Source organism: Notechis scutatus, chromosome 6 (assembly GCF_049901735.1).
Source record: "Notechis scutatus isolate UNSWTSFEM ecotype Mainland chromosome 6, rNotScu1.2, whole genome shotgun sequence".
Taxonomy (NCBI): Eukaryota; Metazoa; Chordata; class Lepidosauria; order Squamata; family Elapidae; genus Notechis; species Notechis scutatus.
The window spans coordinates 67,689,201-67,706,765 of record NC_142014.1 but is presented as its reverse complement, the minus strand read 5'-3'; the positions used below and the strand labels follow the sequence as shown (position 1 = coordinate 67,706,765).

Genomic DNA, 17,565 nt, shown 5'->3' with positions numbered 1-17,565 from the left:
CCCAGAGTCCCAGCGGAAACCTCCAGATGCTTGGGAGGGTGAAAATGGCCTCTCCTGGGCTCTGGAGGCCCATGGAAGCCAGAAACAGGACATTCCGGTAGGCCACACCCACCATGGCCACGCCCACCCAGCAACCTGGCAGCGAACCAGTTGCTGGGATTTTTTAATCCCACCTCTGGGTAGGAATGTTACTTTATGCCATATAAATTAGGATCGTAATAGGAAGGTACCATAGTAACTAATTCAGGCTTTTTTCATGACTACCTCATTTTACTAGTCCTTAAATATTTATCTCTACTTGCCGTAAGTGATCTAAGCTCTCCAAATGCCACATTTGAAGGTCTTATATGTGTGCTCTTACAGACCTATCATTTCTTACAAAGGGTAAGATACAAAAATGTAAAAAGTGCATCTTTAAAATAAATAAATAAGTTGGAAAGGAAATTTATCCAGGATCATCTTTTTAAGAGTAGTTTACCTTTTTAAAGAGTATTTTCTATAGACAAGATTATTCTATATATAACGACTGCACATAAAACTAATAAAATTGTATTGTACAAATTTTTATGTACATATACACACACACACACACACTTAAAAAGTGTATAAGACTTCAGGTTTTTTTTTAAAATGAATGCAAAAGAACCTATCTTTCTTATTTTTACAAAAAAATCAAAGTGGTGAACATATCAATCATACTTTATAATAGTTAAGAAGATAATAGTTATAGGAGCATTCTGCTGGGGGAAGATTTGGATATTTTCAGAATTTGTTTTACCATCCTTTCTCCATATAATGTTGATCAGAAATTGGTCATTTAGTTTAAAGATATGCCAATTTGGGCATGCACACCAATACTTCATTTTCAATAGAAGGTATAAGAAAATAAAGAGAAAGTTTCACTGCGGAATTCAAGATGGCTGCCCTAGGTTTCTTTTTTCCTACTGTCCCTGTGACAAAGGAAGTTTCATATTCTCTTTTAGTCGGTAGTGGGATTCAATTTTTTTTTACTAACGGTTCTGTGGGCATGGCTTGGTGGGCGTGGCAGGGGAAGGTTACTGTAAAATCTCCATTCCCACCCCAGGGGAAGGATACTGCAAAATCCCGTTCCCTCCCCACCCCACTAACCTGCTTTCCAGCTCTGTTCTCCTATGCAGGGCATCAAAAGAAGACCCAGCCAATCAGCTGGGACTTGGGAGGCGGAGAATAGATGGGGGCGGGGCCAGTCAGAGGTGGGTTTTGCTGGTTTTCCGAACTACTCAAAATTTCCACTACCGGTTCTCCAGAATTGGTCAGAACCTGCTGAATACCACCTCTGCTTTTAGTGCTCCTGGGAGCCATCACTTGCATCTTCATCCTCCATTTCCAACTGTCCAGGTGTACTGGTATCACTGGTTGACTGCTTGCTCATCAAAGGAATCTGATTTACTTCATTGTGAAACCCTATCATTCACAAACCTCTACCCCAAAGCAAGTGGGGGATGGAAAGATCACAAGGATCTCTTTTAACGAAAATTGAAATTATGGGGGAATCGAGAAAAATACCTCAAGAGGTAGATGCTCTTACCCAGTATTAAGTGCTAAGCTATAATTCATGGGGTTAATTGTCTCCCAAATAGACCTTCCCTTTCAGAGCTTGTAATATTTGTGTAAAGCACTCTTTTAGATCAGGGCTGTGTTTACCTCAACCTTTCCCTCTCTAAGCCTCTTGCTTCCTGTTAGAAATTTTCTAGATCTAGTCGTGTACATACGTAGATCTCTTACAAGGAAGGATATGCAGATAGTCCTTGATTTACAACCGTTCAGGGGTGGGCTTCAAAATTTTTAGCAAAGGGTTCCCTGGCTGGTTGCTGGGTGGGCATAGCCATGGTGGGTGTGGCCTAGTCAGCCTCCTGCACCACTGTGGGAGGATGTTTTTTCCTTTCCTGGGATCCGGAGGCTTTTCTCAAGCCTCCGAGAGGGCGAAAACGGCCTCCCCAGGCTCCAGAGGCTCTCTAGAAGCCGGAAACGGGCCCATTTCTGGCCGTCCCAAATTTCTGGGAGGCACGTTTTTCGCCCTCCTCTAGCCTCTGGGCATGCCTATGCTCACCTTCATCCAAAATGGGCCACGTGGGGACTCCTGGGAGGGGCGAGGTGGGGTGGGCGGGGCCAACCAGGAGTGGGATTTGGGGGTTCTCCAAACTGCACAGAATCTTTGCTAGGGGGGTCTCCCAAACCCCTGCGAACCCCCAGCAGCCCACCCCTGCAACCCTTCGTTTAGTGACCATTCAAAATTACAAAAAGTAACAAATACAGTCTTCACATTTATGATTCTTGCGGCATCCCCATGGTGGCATGCCAAATTTTGTAACCAGCCTGTCTTTAAAACAGTTGCAGCTTCCCAGGTCCTGTGATCATCATTTACAACCTTCCCCCACTGATTCCAAAAAGCAAAATAACTGAGGGAAACTGGATTAATGTAATAACTGTGACTCACTTAATCGCAGTGATTCGCTTAATCAAAAAAAATGTAAAATTGGTCATGACTTATTTAAGGATTACCTTATTTAGCAACAAAAATTCTGGTCGCAATTGGAGTTGTAAGTCAAGGGCTCTTGTTTTAGAGTACAGAACTGTGTTGTGGTTCGCCGGCAGCCTGTGCAGACAGAAGCAGAATTGGACAATGGGGAAGAACGGGGACCAGTCTGGGAGTCTGGAGAGGACTTGGATGAGGGTCCTGCATCCGATGGGGTGCTGACTCCAGAGCCTCCGGAGTCTGGCAGCAGCGAGGCAGAGGAACAAGGGGAGCCTGTTCCCAGTGTGTGTGTGCACAGAGCTGCTAGAAGGCAAGAGCAGCTGAGACAAAAGGGACAACTTGGGAGTAAGGCCTGGGAGGTGATTGCCCCTCCCATAAGGTATAAAAGACAGGCAAAGGTGAAGAAACCTTTGTAGGAAGCAAAGTCGTTCATTCTGTTCGGATTAATCCTTGAAGCTCTGTGGAGTTTGTATTTCAGTTGGGTTTTTCTAGTTCATTTGGCACTTTAGTTGTTGGCAGCAATTCAAAGGAGAGAGAAAGGTGGGTGCTTATCTCGAGGGACTATTTGGGACTCATTACAGGCTGGGAATGAACATAATTCCCAGCGTTGAAATTAAACAAGAGTTTTTTTAACTAAGCGTGTGCTTCATTACGGAAGTCTTGGTCAGAAAAAACTGGGAATTATGGGTTTAAATTACAGAACAGTAGATTCCAACCCAAATTTCTCAGATGCAATCCAGGGACAAGATGAACAAAACCTCTCTGGTCTGCAATTCTGGGGAGCTGCAGCAAGTCCTTTGAGCATAGGAGGAGGTCTGTAAAACATGGCTTCTTGTGTTTGGGTATTGAACAAAAGGAACCAGCAAAATAGGGGGGGGAAGAGATGCAAGCTGAACAGAACGGAAAAATAGGAATTAGCGATTGGAGAGCAGTGCTTGGAAAATCAGCAAGACAAGAGCCATTGAGCTGAGAGAGTGTTCAGCACCATCTTGGCATGTTAATTCTGGCTTGTGAAGCCGCTTACTGTCTCAGGAGTGCCATCCATCCACTCCCCCTGAAACAGCTATTTGCACTTTTAAAGAGGAATCCAATTGTCTTACTCTCTTTGTCTCCCTTCTGCACCTGCTACCTCCTGACAGATTTTGTGAGACATAATTGTGGGCTTCGGCTGTTTCATTTAAAACACTCCCCTTTCTTCAGTCTTTCTGCTCTAAAGAAAGATGGCTCTTGATAAGGTGGAGAATAAATTTTTCACCCGCTGCTTTTTCATACAATATTCGGAGAGAGAGAGAGAGAGACATGGAGGGAGGGAGGGAGGGAGGGAGGGAGAGACATGGAGGGAGGGAGGGAGGGAGGGAGGGAGAGAGAGACATGGAGGGAGGGAGGGAGGGAGGGAGGGAGAGAGAGAGACATGGAGGGGGAGGGAGGGAGGGAGGGAGGAGGACATGGAGGGAGGGAGGGAGGGAGGGAGGGAGGGAGAGACATGGAGGGAGGGAGGGAGGGAGGGAGAGAGACATGGAGGGAGGGAGGGAGGGAGGGAGGGAGAGAGAGAGACATGGAGGGAGGGAGGGAGGAGGGAGGGAGAGAGAGAGAGGGAGGGAGGAGGAGGGAGGGAGAGAGAGAGAGAGAGAGAGAGAGAGAGAGAGAGAGAGAGACTGGTATTAGAAGAATTATTACGATGCATTGAACCAAATAATTTAGTCATAAAAGAAGTTATCATCTTACTGTCATTTAACATATTATCTTTGGACCAAAAAGTAAGAATCTAGGCCCTTTTTGAAAAGTTTACATTAGTTTTTATTGTTATAAATTGTAATATTTAATAAAAATGACTATTAAAAGACTGGTAGAAAAGCGCACATATGGGCTATGACATTGTGATGTAAGGTTTTTTTTAACCTTGGTTTTTTTGGCATGTAGCCCTGCCTGATGTCACTTTGCAGCAGAACCTTTCCAGATTTGAATTTTGTACCGAAGCATTTGAGCACATTGCAAATCCACATTGCATTTTGTGGTGTTAGTCTAGCAATGCAAGTTTCTACAGAGTCCTGTTAGATCAAAACGATTGATCTGTAGACTTTTTCTTTCTTCATCTATTAAGGTATATTCATAAGGGATTACCTAGCCCAATCTCAGAGCAAGAATAATTCTCTCTTTGAAGCTAAACAATCAGGAGGACATTGAGACCCCAGAAAAAGTACAGAGAAGAGCAACCAGGATGATTAGGGGACTGGAGGCTAAAACATACAACGAATGGTTGCAGGGACTGGGCTTGGCTAGTCTAGTAAAGAGAAGGACCCAGGTATGCAGGTATCCAGGTATGAACATGATAGCAGTCTTCCAATATTTGAGGGGTTGCCACAGGGAGGAAGGGGTCAAGCTATTCTCCAAAGCACCTGAAGACCAGAAAAAGAATAATGGATAGAAACTGAACAAGGAGAGATTCAGCCTGGAAATAAGGAGAAATGTTCTGACAGTGAGAACGATCAATCAATGGAACAGCTTGCCCTCAGAAGTTGTGGGAGCTTCATCACTGGAGGCTTTCAAGAAGAGATTGGATTGCCATTTGTCAGAAATGGTGTAGGGTCTCCTGCTTGGGCAGGGGGGTTGGACTAGATGACCTATGAGGTCCCTTCCAACTCTGTTAATCTGTAAATGTGTCAAAAAGTTTGCGGGAAGCTTTTGTTCTGTTGAAGACAATTGGCTGTCTATGAGGAAGAAAATAGATTGTAGGACACCAAATATCACCTCAGATTGTAGGATGCCAAACTTCTAACTACAGAGATTAATTATATATAGCCTGGTGTTAAAAGTTTGGTTTTATTCTATTGTGCTCAGAACAAGTATTTGGCTTCTGCCCTTCCTATTACAAGGGAACTATCTATTGGTCCTTCATTCCTACTTCTAAATTCAGGTTCGTTAATCCTAACATCCATTCCTGTTTTTCTTTACCGCTGTATCTTCTTAATACACACTGAATATACTTGAAACATTTTGGATTCCTCTTTGTGTCTTGCAGAATTGTAGTCCACGAATACGGGGATCCCCAATGGCTATTTGGAACCGGCCCGCACAAGCAGTGGGTGGCTGCATGCGTGCATGAAGCTCCATTTATGTGAATGGTATGCATGCACGCCCACGGCTTGTACAAATGGAACTGCACACATGTGCTCATCTGCCACTCATGAGGAATGATTTTCTCTGATGCCACTGCAGGTTCACAAAGATAGAATGATTGGGGACTTCTGCCATAGATGGCCTTAAGTTTGTCCTGATTGACTTCCAGATGCTGGGCTTTAAGTTTTCTCAAAGGGCCAAGAGGATGCTGCAAGGAATGCCAGCTCAGGTTCATTGATATTACATCACAGCACACCAGAGTGTCCTGGCTGGGTGAGGACAGGGTGATAAAGACTTCTGCCCAAAGCCATAAGCAGCAGTCAATGTCCTTCTCAGAGAACCCGAGAAGGTGGAAGAAGCCCCTTTTGGAGCCTTGGGCTTAAAGAGGCACTCTTATTAAGTGTCATACCTTATGAGTCTTGACTCTTGGCGAATGTATCTTTTCTTTTATGTACACTGAGAGCATTTGCCCCAAGACAAATTCCTTGTGTGTGTCCAATCACACTTGGCCAATAAAGAATTCTATGAAGGGTGCAAAAGACACCCTTCTCCATCTGACACCCCCCCCTAGATTTTATCTGGAGATGACACAGGAACTGGATGTACTCCAATCTTGGAGAGACAGTTAGGTGCAGTGGTTTAAGTCATCAGGCTAGCATGATTAGAACGTGTGAGTTCTAATTCTGCCTTAGGCACAAGGCCAGGTGGAAGACCTTGGACCACCCCCTCTGGGAAATGTCCTTGTTAAGAAAACTGCAGGGATTCGTTCTGATAGTTGCCAGGAGTCACAGAGTGACTTGAAAGCACCTGTGTGGGAGCCCATGTACCCAAAAACCAATTCACAGGGGGAGAGGGGAGTGTCCATGTTGGAGAAGGGTCTCTTCCAACAACCCCTCCTTAATTCCCCAAGTCGAGGGCGGAGGGGGGCACACTCAGGGTCTCGGGTTTCCTTTCCAGCTAGGCAACGTTTTTCCTGCCCCCTCCAGCAAGTGACTCATGTGCTGCTGCTGCTGTCACAGGCCGCCCACCCAGTTGCCAAGAAGGGTGGGGGGGCTCTGCTCCCAAGTGCCTCCTACCTCGCGGCCGCCCCTGCCCGCGTCCCTCCAACGGCTCGGCAGCCGCTTCCTCAGAGCAGAGCCGGCCCTCGGCCTCGCGCGTCCAGGATCCTCCAAGGCCGCCTCTACTCCGGCGGTTCTGTCCCACGCAGCCCCCCACCCCTTTTTTCCCCCTGCCTTCCTCCTCGTCCGACTCCGCGCGGATCCGCTCCGGGTTTTCCCGGATCCCGAGGATCCAGGCCGGGTCTCCGCGTTCGCTCAGCCTCGCCCGCCCAGCGCTCGCGCTCCCCCGCGGTTCGCCTGCGCCGGGCAGGGTTGCTGGGTTTGGTTTGGTTTTTGGCCGCCCGGGCGGGAGGGCTGTGGCCCGCCGGCCGGCCCGTCGCCTTGGGGGCAGTGGGGCCAGGCTGACCATGCACCGGGTGGTCTCCAACCAGCGCTCGGTCTCCTCCTCCTCCGGCTCCTTCCAGGCTCCCCCGCCGCCTCCCCCGCCGCTGCCGGGGATCTGCAGCCGCTCTTTCTGGGCGGCGGCGGCGGCGGCGGCGTCAGCAGCACCAGCAGCTCCAGCGGCGGCACCCGGAGGGGCAGGCGGGGCTCGGTTTCCAATTCGGCCTCGACCCGGACGCGGAGCAGCAGCGGTCGCAGCAGCAGCAGCAGCCGCGGCACCAGCACCAACAGCAGGAGCAGCAGCGACCGCAGCAGCGAGGAGGACGAGGACGGCGAAGGGGAAGAAGCCAAGCCGCTGGTGCCGCCGGCTCAGGAGTCCGCCTCGCCGGCAGCCGTCGTTACCATTCCCCGCCGCCGCCGCCGCCGCCTCAGCTTGCGCCTCGTCAGGCTTCAGCAGCTCCTCGTCGTCGGGCTGCACCATGACCGCCGGCGAGCTGTACGGGGCTCCGCTGGGTGGGCCGGGGGCGGCGGCGGGCCCGGCGGCCGGGCTGCTGTGGGCGGGGGGCTTCGGCGCCGGGCCGCGTTGGGGCTACCAGGCGCTGTCCTTGGTGCTGCTGCTGGGCCAGGGGGCGCTGCTGGACATCTACCTGATCGCCGTCACCGACTTGTACTGGTGCAGCTGGATCGCCACCGACCTGGTGCTGGCGGCCGGCTGGAGCATCTTCTTCTGCCGCAACAGCCGCGCCCGTCGGCGGGACCGCCCGTTGGGGGCCGGAGGAGGCCACCCGACGCCCCCGCCCTTGCACCCGCTGCTGGCTCACGGCCCGTACGGCGGCAGAGGCGGCGGGGCGGGCTCGGGGGCCAAGGCGGGGGCCGCTCCGCGAAGCGGGGACTTCGCCTACGCTCACTTGGCCTGGCTGATCTACGCCATCGCCTTCACGCCCAAGGCGGCCCTCATCCTGGGCACGTCCATCCTGGAGCTGGTCGAGCTGCGCCTGCCGCTGGGCGCCACGGGCTTCCGCATCACGCTGGCGCTCTCGGCCCCGCTCCTCTACTGCCTCCTGCGCGCCATCAGCACCGATCCCGGCGGCGGGCAGCTGCTCCTGCCGGCCCAGCCGCCGCCCCAGCACCGCGCCTCTGCCGCCTTCCTGGCCACGTGCCTGGACCTGCTGGACAGCTTCACCCTCCTGGAGCTGCTGCTCTTGCAGCCGGCCCGGCCCGCCTTGCCCCTGCCGCTGCCCGTCCGGTACGTGCTGATCGCCGTCTACTTCTTGTGCCTGGCCTCGCCCGTGCTCTGGCTGTACGAGCTGAGCGCGCCGCGGGCCCCCGGCGCCGGCCGCCTGGCCGTGCACTGGCTGCTCCCCGCCGGACTCCTGGATGCGCCGCTGCTGGCCCTGCGCTGCCTCCTGCTGGTGCGCTACCAGCAGCCGCTCTCCATCTTCATGCTCAAGAACCTCTTCTTCCTGGCCTGCCGGGCCTTGGAGGCCATGGAGACCTGCTACCTTCTCCACTCGGCCAGCGGGCAGGGCGGCAAGGGCAAGAACGTGCCCGTCCTTTCCACAGGCGTCGGGGCTGGCCAGCTCAGTCACTGCATCTCAGAGAACGACATGGGGCCCCATGGCTACGTCAACACATTGGCTGTCACTGCCCAGAGCTGAGGACAAAGGGAGGGGGCTTCAAAGTTAGACTTGGGGGTGGGTGGGAAACTTCCTTCATCCTGCCCATCCATCCTTTGTAAACTCTATTCCTTCTTAATCGTCTCTGGTTATTTTGTGTTTATAGCTGTCCAGTTATTTAGGCCTTCTTCAGTAGGTGGCATCCATTCAGTTGTCCCATCAAATTTACTCCTTCTCCACGACTGTGTTGGTCACTTACTGAATGAACTGGAAAGTGGGGGGTTCTAACCTGTATTTACTTTGTAGTCTTTATTACTCCCCCCCCCCCCATATTTGTGAAGTTTCCTTTTGGTCAAGTCTTAATTATGGACTCTCCCATACGATCGTTGTCACTGTTCACAAATCCATTCCCTATCTCAGTTGGCTTTCTGAAGACTCTGCCACACAAGTACTTCCCTGTAGATTCTTGGCTGATCATGTGAACATTGGCTTAGGGTGATTCCATCAGGGCAAGGATGTCCATACAGTAGTAGTCAAGATGGGTAGAATGCTTTATGAAATGGATGCCTGGACAGAGAGAACCCATGTAATTTGGATCTCTTGTTGCATTCTTCATACTATTCTTGCTCCACTCTCTTCTCTACCTAACCATTTATAATCATGGGCATATATAACTTTTGGAAATGTATACAGATATCTCTTCTCCAAGGGAATAGGTACATTCCCATCCCATTCCCAATTAATCCCAGTAATGTATCCACTAGGCCTAATGATGGCAGCAATAAGCTTTTTCATGACAAAAACATTCCCATATTTAGATTCCCGAGTCCTAAATACTTTCTTTCCACACTTAACCTATTTATTCTATAGATTCTAACAGCTGCTTCATGTGCTATGCTACGGACTCCTTTTTGCTCATCTCCTGTGATTCAAGAAGGAGGTGGCTTCTTATTCTTATCCTTTAAAGAAAGGGGAAATGTACATTATTTCCATTTCTTCACCTTGTCAGGTTTCCCACTCACCTGTCCTTGCTGAGGTGCCTCCTGCCATCAATGCCTACAATGAAGGGAGAACTGGGGACAAGCCAATCACCCTGTGGCATGCTGTGGAAAGATCATGAAGCTTTGCCTGATATGTTCAAATTGTCCATACGTATTGTGTGTCCCTCCTGCAGCAGTGGCTAAAATCTATTTTGGGTTGAGTCTTGGTCACTTCATGAATAGAAGTGCTTAGTTCTCTTGGCAACCAAACAAATGCAGCTTCCACATTGCCTTCTTCCTGTTTTTTTAAAACACTTCCCAATCTAGCCTACCTGCCTGGATTTCCTAATGGACTTAAGTATTAATGACAACGCTGACTAATGAAAGAAAATAATTATTTTTTGCTGATGCTATGTTGGAACAGTTCTATGAATAAGGTTGTGGAAGGGATTTTCCAGTTGAAAAAAATGGATGATCCTGATCAGATGGTCCTCTGGTATAAACATTATTTCTATATCAAAATGACATGCGAGGCATGTGAATTTTAGCTTTTCCCCTGCCAAATTTCTACCCATAGATTCTTGTTTCTAGGGTTTGTGGGGGTGGGGGGAATCTATGCACGGCAGTTATCACCTGCAAACCGAACAACCTGGGCACAAAAATACCATCTCCTTGAGAGTTAAGCCATTTTTCTTTTAAAATGTGCCTCTCCTCAGCATTGCTGCGCCAAGGTGCTCTTGTTCTACCAGCTGCTTTGACCAAGGGCAAATCAAGGACACATTTTTCCCCCTTAACAATTGTTTCCTTTTCTACATTCCCTCTGCTAACTGTGTGGAGGAAAATTCAGCATAAAGATCCCAAGCACCTATCAGAACACATAAATCAGTAAGATTTTCTCTCAGGAATCTAGTGTAGGTTCCTTTTCTTCTTATCATGTCAAAGGATTCAGCCACATATGTACTGTAGGCTGACTTTTTTTTTTTTTTGCACAATCATAGTGCCCTTTATTGCTTTAATTTTGTCTTCTCCTCTTGAATTCCAAGGTTCCAAAGTGTTTCAGACCAGGGGTCTCCAACCTTGGCAACTTTAAGACTTGTGGACTTCAACTCCCAGAATTCCGCAGCCAGCAAAGCTGAGGAAGTTTTATGGACTTGAAGACTTGTAGACTTCAACTCCCAAAGCTGGGAGTTAAAGTCCACAAGTCTTAAAGTTGCCAAGGTTGGAGACCCGTTTCAGACTATATGATACTCTTGATCATTGTAACTTAGGGTGCTGCCTACACTCTTGTAAGGTGTTCCCTTTTCCTTTGCTAATGTCTACCTCTGTGCTTGAAACTTATTGCATCTGGAGAGGGGCCTGAATGTCCTTCTCTCTTGATTAACAGCTAACTCACCAGTGATAACAGGGTCTCTTTAACACCTGCACCTGAGACTTCCATGTCTCTTGGGATAAGCCTTCTTTGATTTCAATAAATTGGTGCTCTGTTTTGAGGACAGCCTTCATTCAGGTCTATTAAGTTCTACTTGCTAAAATGTCCATTTGAGGCAGGCCAAACAAATTGGGATTAGCTTTTTGTACCCGATAATTTGTGAATGTGACATAGCTTCCTCATAGGTTCAAACTAATTTGAAAAGGGATTAAATGTGACAGGTCACACCCAGATCACTAGTGAGAACTTGGATGTCTTGGCAGGTGTCCTAATGTTTCATAACGCAGTCAGGCTTCAACAGGGCCAAATAAAACTCCAAATTTGGATGATGCTCCAAAGAGGATTTAGAGTAACCTGTTTTCAACCACTCATGTGTTTGTTTTTTAATTTCTTCGCACTAAAGGCTCAGAAATGGTGATAGGTGCAGTGATTTAGCAAATAAGAAAATATTCACCTACTCATTTTTTTCTTAATACCTACTTTTTCAGAGAATCAAATTATTGGACATAATATGGAAGAAATGTAGTTACTTCTTTCTCCCTATAAACTGGCTAGATCAAGAAGTCTATTCCACAAAAAGATGTAAATTGTATATGATGGCATGTGGGGGAAGTGCTGCTTTCTTCCCAATTCAATAATATTCTTCTCTGCAATTAAGTTATCAATTATGAAAAATGAATAAAGGACCTGATCCTCCAATGCAGTTTTAAAAGGTTTCCATTGGGTGCTTCGTTACGTAATTCTATACAACAACTCTTGGGTTGTTTGCTAAGCCTGTTATTACAGGATTAAAAATAGTTTAACTTTCTCACTAGTGCTTTATTCTGGTCCCAAAGCAGAGTTTTTGAAGAATGGTGGTGTAAAATTTTGGCCAGAGGCCTTCCCTTTAGTATTTCCTTTCTATTCGTCTGGACAATCTTGGTGCTGTGATTGTGATTGTGAAGCTTAAGTACTGTGCGCTCTTCCTTTTGCCCTTTCCTGAACTCTGTGATATTTTAAATGGGGATGCTAGTTGCCTACTAAAGAAATACCAAGTTCTATTTGCTCACCCAAATATCATTAGAATACATGCAACTGTTGCATTTTGAAGCAGTTGGGCTAATCTTTTGTAGCATCAATCATTTCATATTTCATAGCACTGGAAATAAATATTAAACCTTGACCCATATTGTACCTTTGAAAATAATACACACTTATTAACTGAAATAACAATGACTGCAAGTTGTTAGTAAGTTGAATTAGTTTAAGTAGGCATTATTGAAATGATAGCTGATTGCAAGCTAGCATACAAATTTGAACTAAAGCTACCTGTAGGAACCCTTAGTTTTAAGCAGCAAACCTCCAGTTATGACAAGGGCAGCTATACAATACTATGGAAAATAAAACAGTTATATAGCCCAGGAAACCTAGCATCCCCATACACTTAACAGAGTATTTAAAAAAATAAAATAAAGGTTTTGTTCTTAATAATAAAAAGAATGTATTTTTGACTGATATCTAGTTAAATATTTGCAATTCAGGTATGATAAAAATGTATCACTTATCCTCCCAATTTTAATTTAGCAAAACTTCAGAATTCAGGCAATTCCAATTCTTGTATCAAAATACAATATGGAGACAAGATGCTGATTTATAGTTGGCAATAGGCTGGACATTTCTTGGCTCTATTTTTTTCCTTTTCTCTGGGAGATTTAAAAACATCTCTTATGCTCTGGATACTTACTAAAACATGAAATGGAAATTTCAAAATTTGAGAAAGTAGCTGGTATGCAGTTTTCCATATGTATATTTCTTTACTGTCCAGCTGCCATGATGACTTTGGGCTATGAGAAGCCATATGCATTACTTCTACACCTTGACAAGATAAAATGTTTGTTTTGTGGCATAAGACAACATAAATACCTCAAGCACTTCATGTAGACCTAACCATTTTCACTGCAAGAGGTGGTATTTAGCAGGTTCTGACCAGTTCTGGAGAACTGGTAGCGGACATTTTGAGTAGTTCGGAGAACCGGCAAATGCCACCTTTGACTGGAGATTTTACAGTATCCTTCCCCTGCCACGCCCACCAGGCCATGCTCATAGAACTGGTAGTAAAAAAAATTGAATCCCACCAGTGATGCATACCAGCCAAAGTCAACCATTTTTCAATGGTACAAATCTTAATTAGAGCTTGTGCTAATCTCCACTGCAGTCAGTAGAGGTTAAAGCTTCTCTTGAATCATGATCTTAGACTGAAGGCCACAAATGTTCTTCAAGTTCTTAACTTTTTATGTACCTAGAGAAAGGTACTGAAGACAGATACATTTAGAAAACTCAGAGGCAGTCAGGTTTAGCTGTTGCAATAGATACACAAGATATTTACAACATTTCAGATTTTAACTATGTATAATTACAGGTAGTCCTTGACTTACGACCACAATTGATCCTAAAGTTTCTGTTGTTAAGTGAATTTTGCCCCCATTTTATGACTTTCCTGCCACAGTTGTCAAGTGAATCACTGCAGTTAAGCTAATAACCTGGTTGTAAAGTGAACCTGGCTTCCCCATTGACTTCGCTTGTCAGAAGGTCGCAAAAGGGCCTTCTGACTCATGACCTTGGGACACTGGCACCGTCATAAAGATGACATCTGAATTTGAATCATGTGACCATAGGGATGCTTCAACAGTCATAACTGTGAAAAATGGTCGTCACTTTTTTCAGTGCTGTTGTAGCTTTGAATGGTCACTAAATGAACCATTGTAAGTCCAGGACAACCTATAGTTTCTGGGCAATGATCATCGGAGCAGATTAGATTAAATATGTAACAAAATTTAATGTTTCAGGATAAATTTTTGCATCTTTTAACGGCTACTTAAATTTGATATGAAACTTGCTGACAGCTACAACTGTGTAAAAACTGGTTATGAAATACTGCCCTAACAAAGAAAATGAAGAATACTCTTGTATTCCATCATTTCAGGGCTATTGTAAGAAAAGATTTGTTACATAAAATATTCTAAACTTTTACTAGAATAACATTATGTTATTGTGAACTGTCCATTGATATACTGTGTCTCTGAAATGCAACGTACTTGGAGTGTTAATCATTCCATTAATTCTTCCTATTTCTAATATATAGATAATTCAGCCACAATGGCGTGTAGACTCATGAACAACTATGAGTTAGCCAGTTTTCTGACTTAGCTAATGGACACTTGCTCTTTAAATATCTAGGTAAAAAATGAAACAGGTTTAGCATCTGTTCAGCATTCTCTTAACTGCTCATTTCCAAGCTTGGCCAAAAATAATAAACATGCAAATGCAAAACAAAACAATCTGATTAATACATTATTAAAAATATGGTTTCATTTATTTGCAAATTTAAATTAAGCCAGCAATGCTGAAAAATATGGCACACAATTTAATTGTATAATAGAAGCTACACAGGAAAAGACAGAGTGTAAAATTAAAATAACCAGCTTGAACATCAGTGATAAACACTGAAAGATACTGCAGAGTAATTTCCAGTAGGCTAGAAGGTCATTAGTTGAAAAAAAACCAAAAACAGCCCTGCTCATTTGCCTTAATATATTGATGTAATTAGCAAGAAAGCAGGTTTCACAATGTATGAAGAACATAAGGTAATCAAGTTGGGAAATTACTTTCCCCAAATCCTCCACAGCGGCTGCTATTTAACTGAGTTTGAACTGAATTAACCCGAGGTACTTGGATCTTTTAATAGCAATTTCAATTCCTATGTAGGCAGTTGAGTATTAAAGTTGCATTGTAAAGTTATTCAACAATAAAGATAGTCCTCAATTTTCAACCATTCATTTAGGAACCATTCAAAGCTGCAATAGCACGGAAAAAAGTGACTTATGACCGGTCCCCACACTTATAATAAAGCATCCCCACGATCAAAATTTGGACACTTGGCAACTGGCATGTATTTATGATGGTTGCAACATGCCAAGTCATGTGATTGCTACTTGCAGGCGACCTTCCCAGGCAGCTTCCAACAGTCAATGGGAGGAAGCTGGATTCCCTTAATGACAGCTGTGATTCCCTTAACAACTGCAGCGATTTGCTTAACCATGGCAAAAAGAGGCCATAAAATCGGACATGACTCACTTAACATTTGGCGGTGGAAATTCTGATTCCAAATTGTGTTGCAAGACGAGGACCACCTATATCTAACTCTGAAGGTTCTATGCAAAAGAAAAAAGTTTATCTGGATTCTTGAAGCTAATTTTAAAAACAAGTCTAAATTTCGAATCAAGAGATAGACGTATTTTCTGCACACGACATAATTTCTGGCAGAGAAGCCTCCGACTCCCTCTCATCTATGGGTACTTGTACACTCACATACACACACATCCTTTTCACAACTACTTGCTTCAACTTGTAGTCAGGGCAACAGCCAAGTTTGGGAACCATGCATGTTTAAGAACTCTTTTGTTTCAGAGGCGATTTTTGCCATGAAACGCTGTCTCTGTTGCTGCGAATATAATTCCATGGAGAATCCAAAAGCATCTGGTTAGGGGTAAAGTTGAAAGCCACAGTATCCGCACAATTGTGACTATTTCCTATATCTGACTTTTTAAGTTTATTATTTATTAAAGTTATATGCCATCTCCCTGAATAGGGCAACTCTGGCTGGTATATAGAACATAAAGAGACATAGAAAAGTAATTAAAAATTTAAAACTCTGCCAAAAAATGGAACCAAGGAGGTGGATGACGTGGGTTGAGGTCTTCTTACCAGGTCAACCACATCCAGTGGAAGCACCCCCGTTAGGGCTCCCAGCCAACTGGCAAAATCAAGTTTTAATGCCCTTCTGGAAGGTCAAAAGGTTGGGAGTTTTCACCTTCAGTGGTAAAGTACAGGTAGGCCTCGACTTACGACCACAATTGAGCCCAAAATTTGTTAAGTGAGACATTTGAGTTTTGCCCCACTTTATGACCTTTCTTGCCACAGTCGTTCAGTGAGTCACTGCAGTTGATTGGTTAGCAATCCGGTTGTTTAGCAAATTTGTCTTCCCCATTGACTTTGCTTGTCAGAGGGTCGCAAAAGGGAATTACATGACCTTGGGATGCAGCAACGATCGTGAATATGAATCAGATGAATTTTGGTCACATGATCATGAGGATGCTCCAAAGGTCGGAACTGTGAAAAATGGTCATGTCACTTTTTTTCAATGTCATCATAACTTTGAATGGTCACTAAATGAATTGTTGTCAGTTGAGGATTACCTGCAACTCCACAGGATTAGGATGACAGTGGAAAAAAGCTCTTCTTTACCCCACCTGCTGGAATTCCTTAGCAGACGGAGTCCGCAGCAGGCCTCTTCCACTGACACAGGTGGGGTGGGCTAGTCACACTGGGCTGAGACGGCTCCTTAGAGACCCTGGATCCGTGCCATATAGGGCTTTGGTAATAACCAGCACCTTGAACTGGACCTGGAAGAAAACTGGTAACGAATGCAGGTAGTGCAACAGCGGTGTTATACATGCCATTCTACGGGCCCTGCGTGTCCCTGCCTTCTGCATCAGGTATAGCTCCTAAATACTCCTCAACGGTAGCCCCATGTAGAGAGCATTGCAGTAATCCAACTGAGAGACGACTAGGACATAGATGAGTGTGCGTGGCACCTCATGATCCGGAGAAAGGGGGCAACTGACGCATAACACAAAGTCACGATGGTCACCTGTTCTTCGAGCATGAGTTGCAATTCTAGGAGAACTCCCAGGTTGAGGACCAGGTCTGTCTGGAGTAGTATAATGACATACAGAACTAAAAATGATAAATAACTAGATCCTGAGGTCCCCACAGCCATTCCGCCTTCAGTGTTGTCCTCCCTCCAGGCCCCTATGGCCTTCAGACACCAAGGGCAGCTATAGCATCACTTGGAGCACCAGGGATAGAAATGTAAAGCTGAATACCATATACATGCTGATCATACCTCATCCCTGTGGCACTACCAAGGGAGTGGCTATGGGTAAACCTCTTGCTCCCTATTAACACCAGTCTTGGAAAAAGGAGCCAAACCAATATTACACGTCCCAACCCCAAACCCTGCACCTGGCCCAAGAAATTTAACCACAAAGTCCTTCTCTTGCTTCCATATTGTCTTGATATTAAAGTAATATTATCCTGGTAGTAAGTATAAGGTGGTGAAGAAAAGACATATTGTCCATATTCAAAGTAGCTGTATCTTCAAGACTGTTAAACAATCAAAAATCCTAATATTATTCCATATAATAATTAAGTATAATAATATAATAATTAATATAATAATTAAGCAGGCAATCCTGCTAGGAATCTTTGATAGAATTTTTTTTTTCATATTATTTGTAAATAAGTGGGCAAATTGCTTCATGCAGGACTTCAGATCAATAAAAATTTATTAAATTCCCCTTTAAAAAAGCTTAGAGGACAATGCCTTATAACATCTCTTTTGTTGGACCAGAAAATGACAATTGTACTT

General features: G+C 45.3%; 1 protein-coding gene across 1 annotated transcript; it reads left to right on the top strand.

The window, feature by feature from the left end:
- The first annotated feature begins 7,010 nt into the window (after positions 1-7,010).
- On the top strand, positions 7,011-8,846 carry TMEM121B (transmembrane protein 121B). Its single transcript, XM_026678700.2, is given in 3 exon segments — positions 7,011-7,173; positions 7,176-7,480; positions 7,482-8,846. Coding segments are annotated over 3 exon segments (1,629 nt in total). The 5' UTR covers positions 7,011-7,097; the 3' UTR covers positions 8,730-8,846.
- The last annotated feature ends 8,719 nt before the right edge of the window (positions 8,847-17,565 follow it).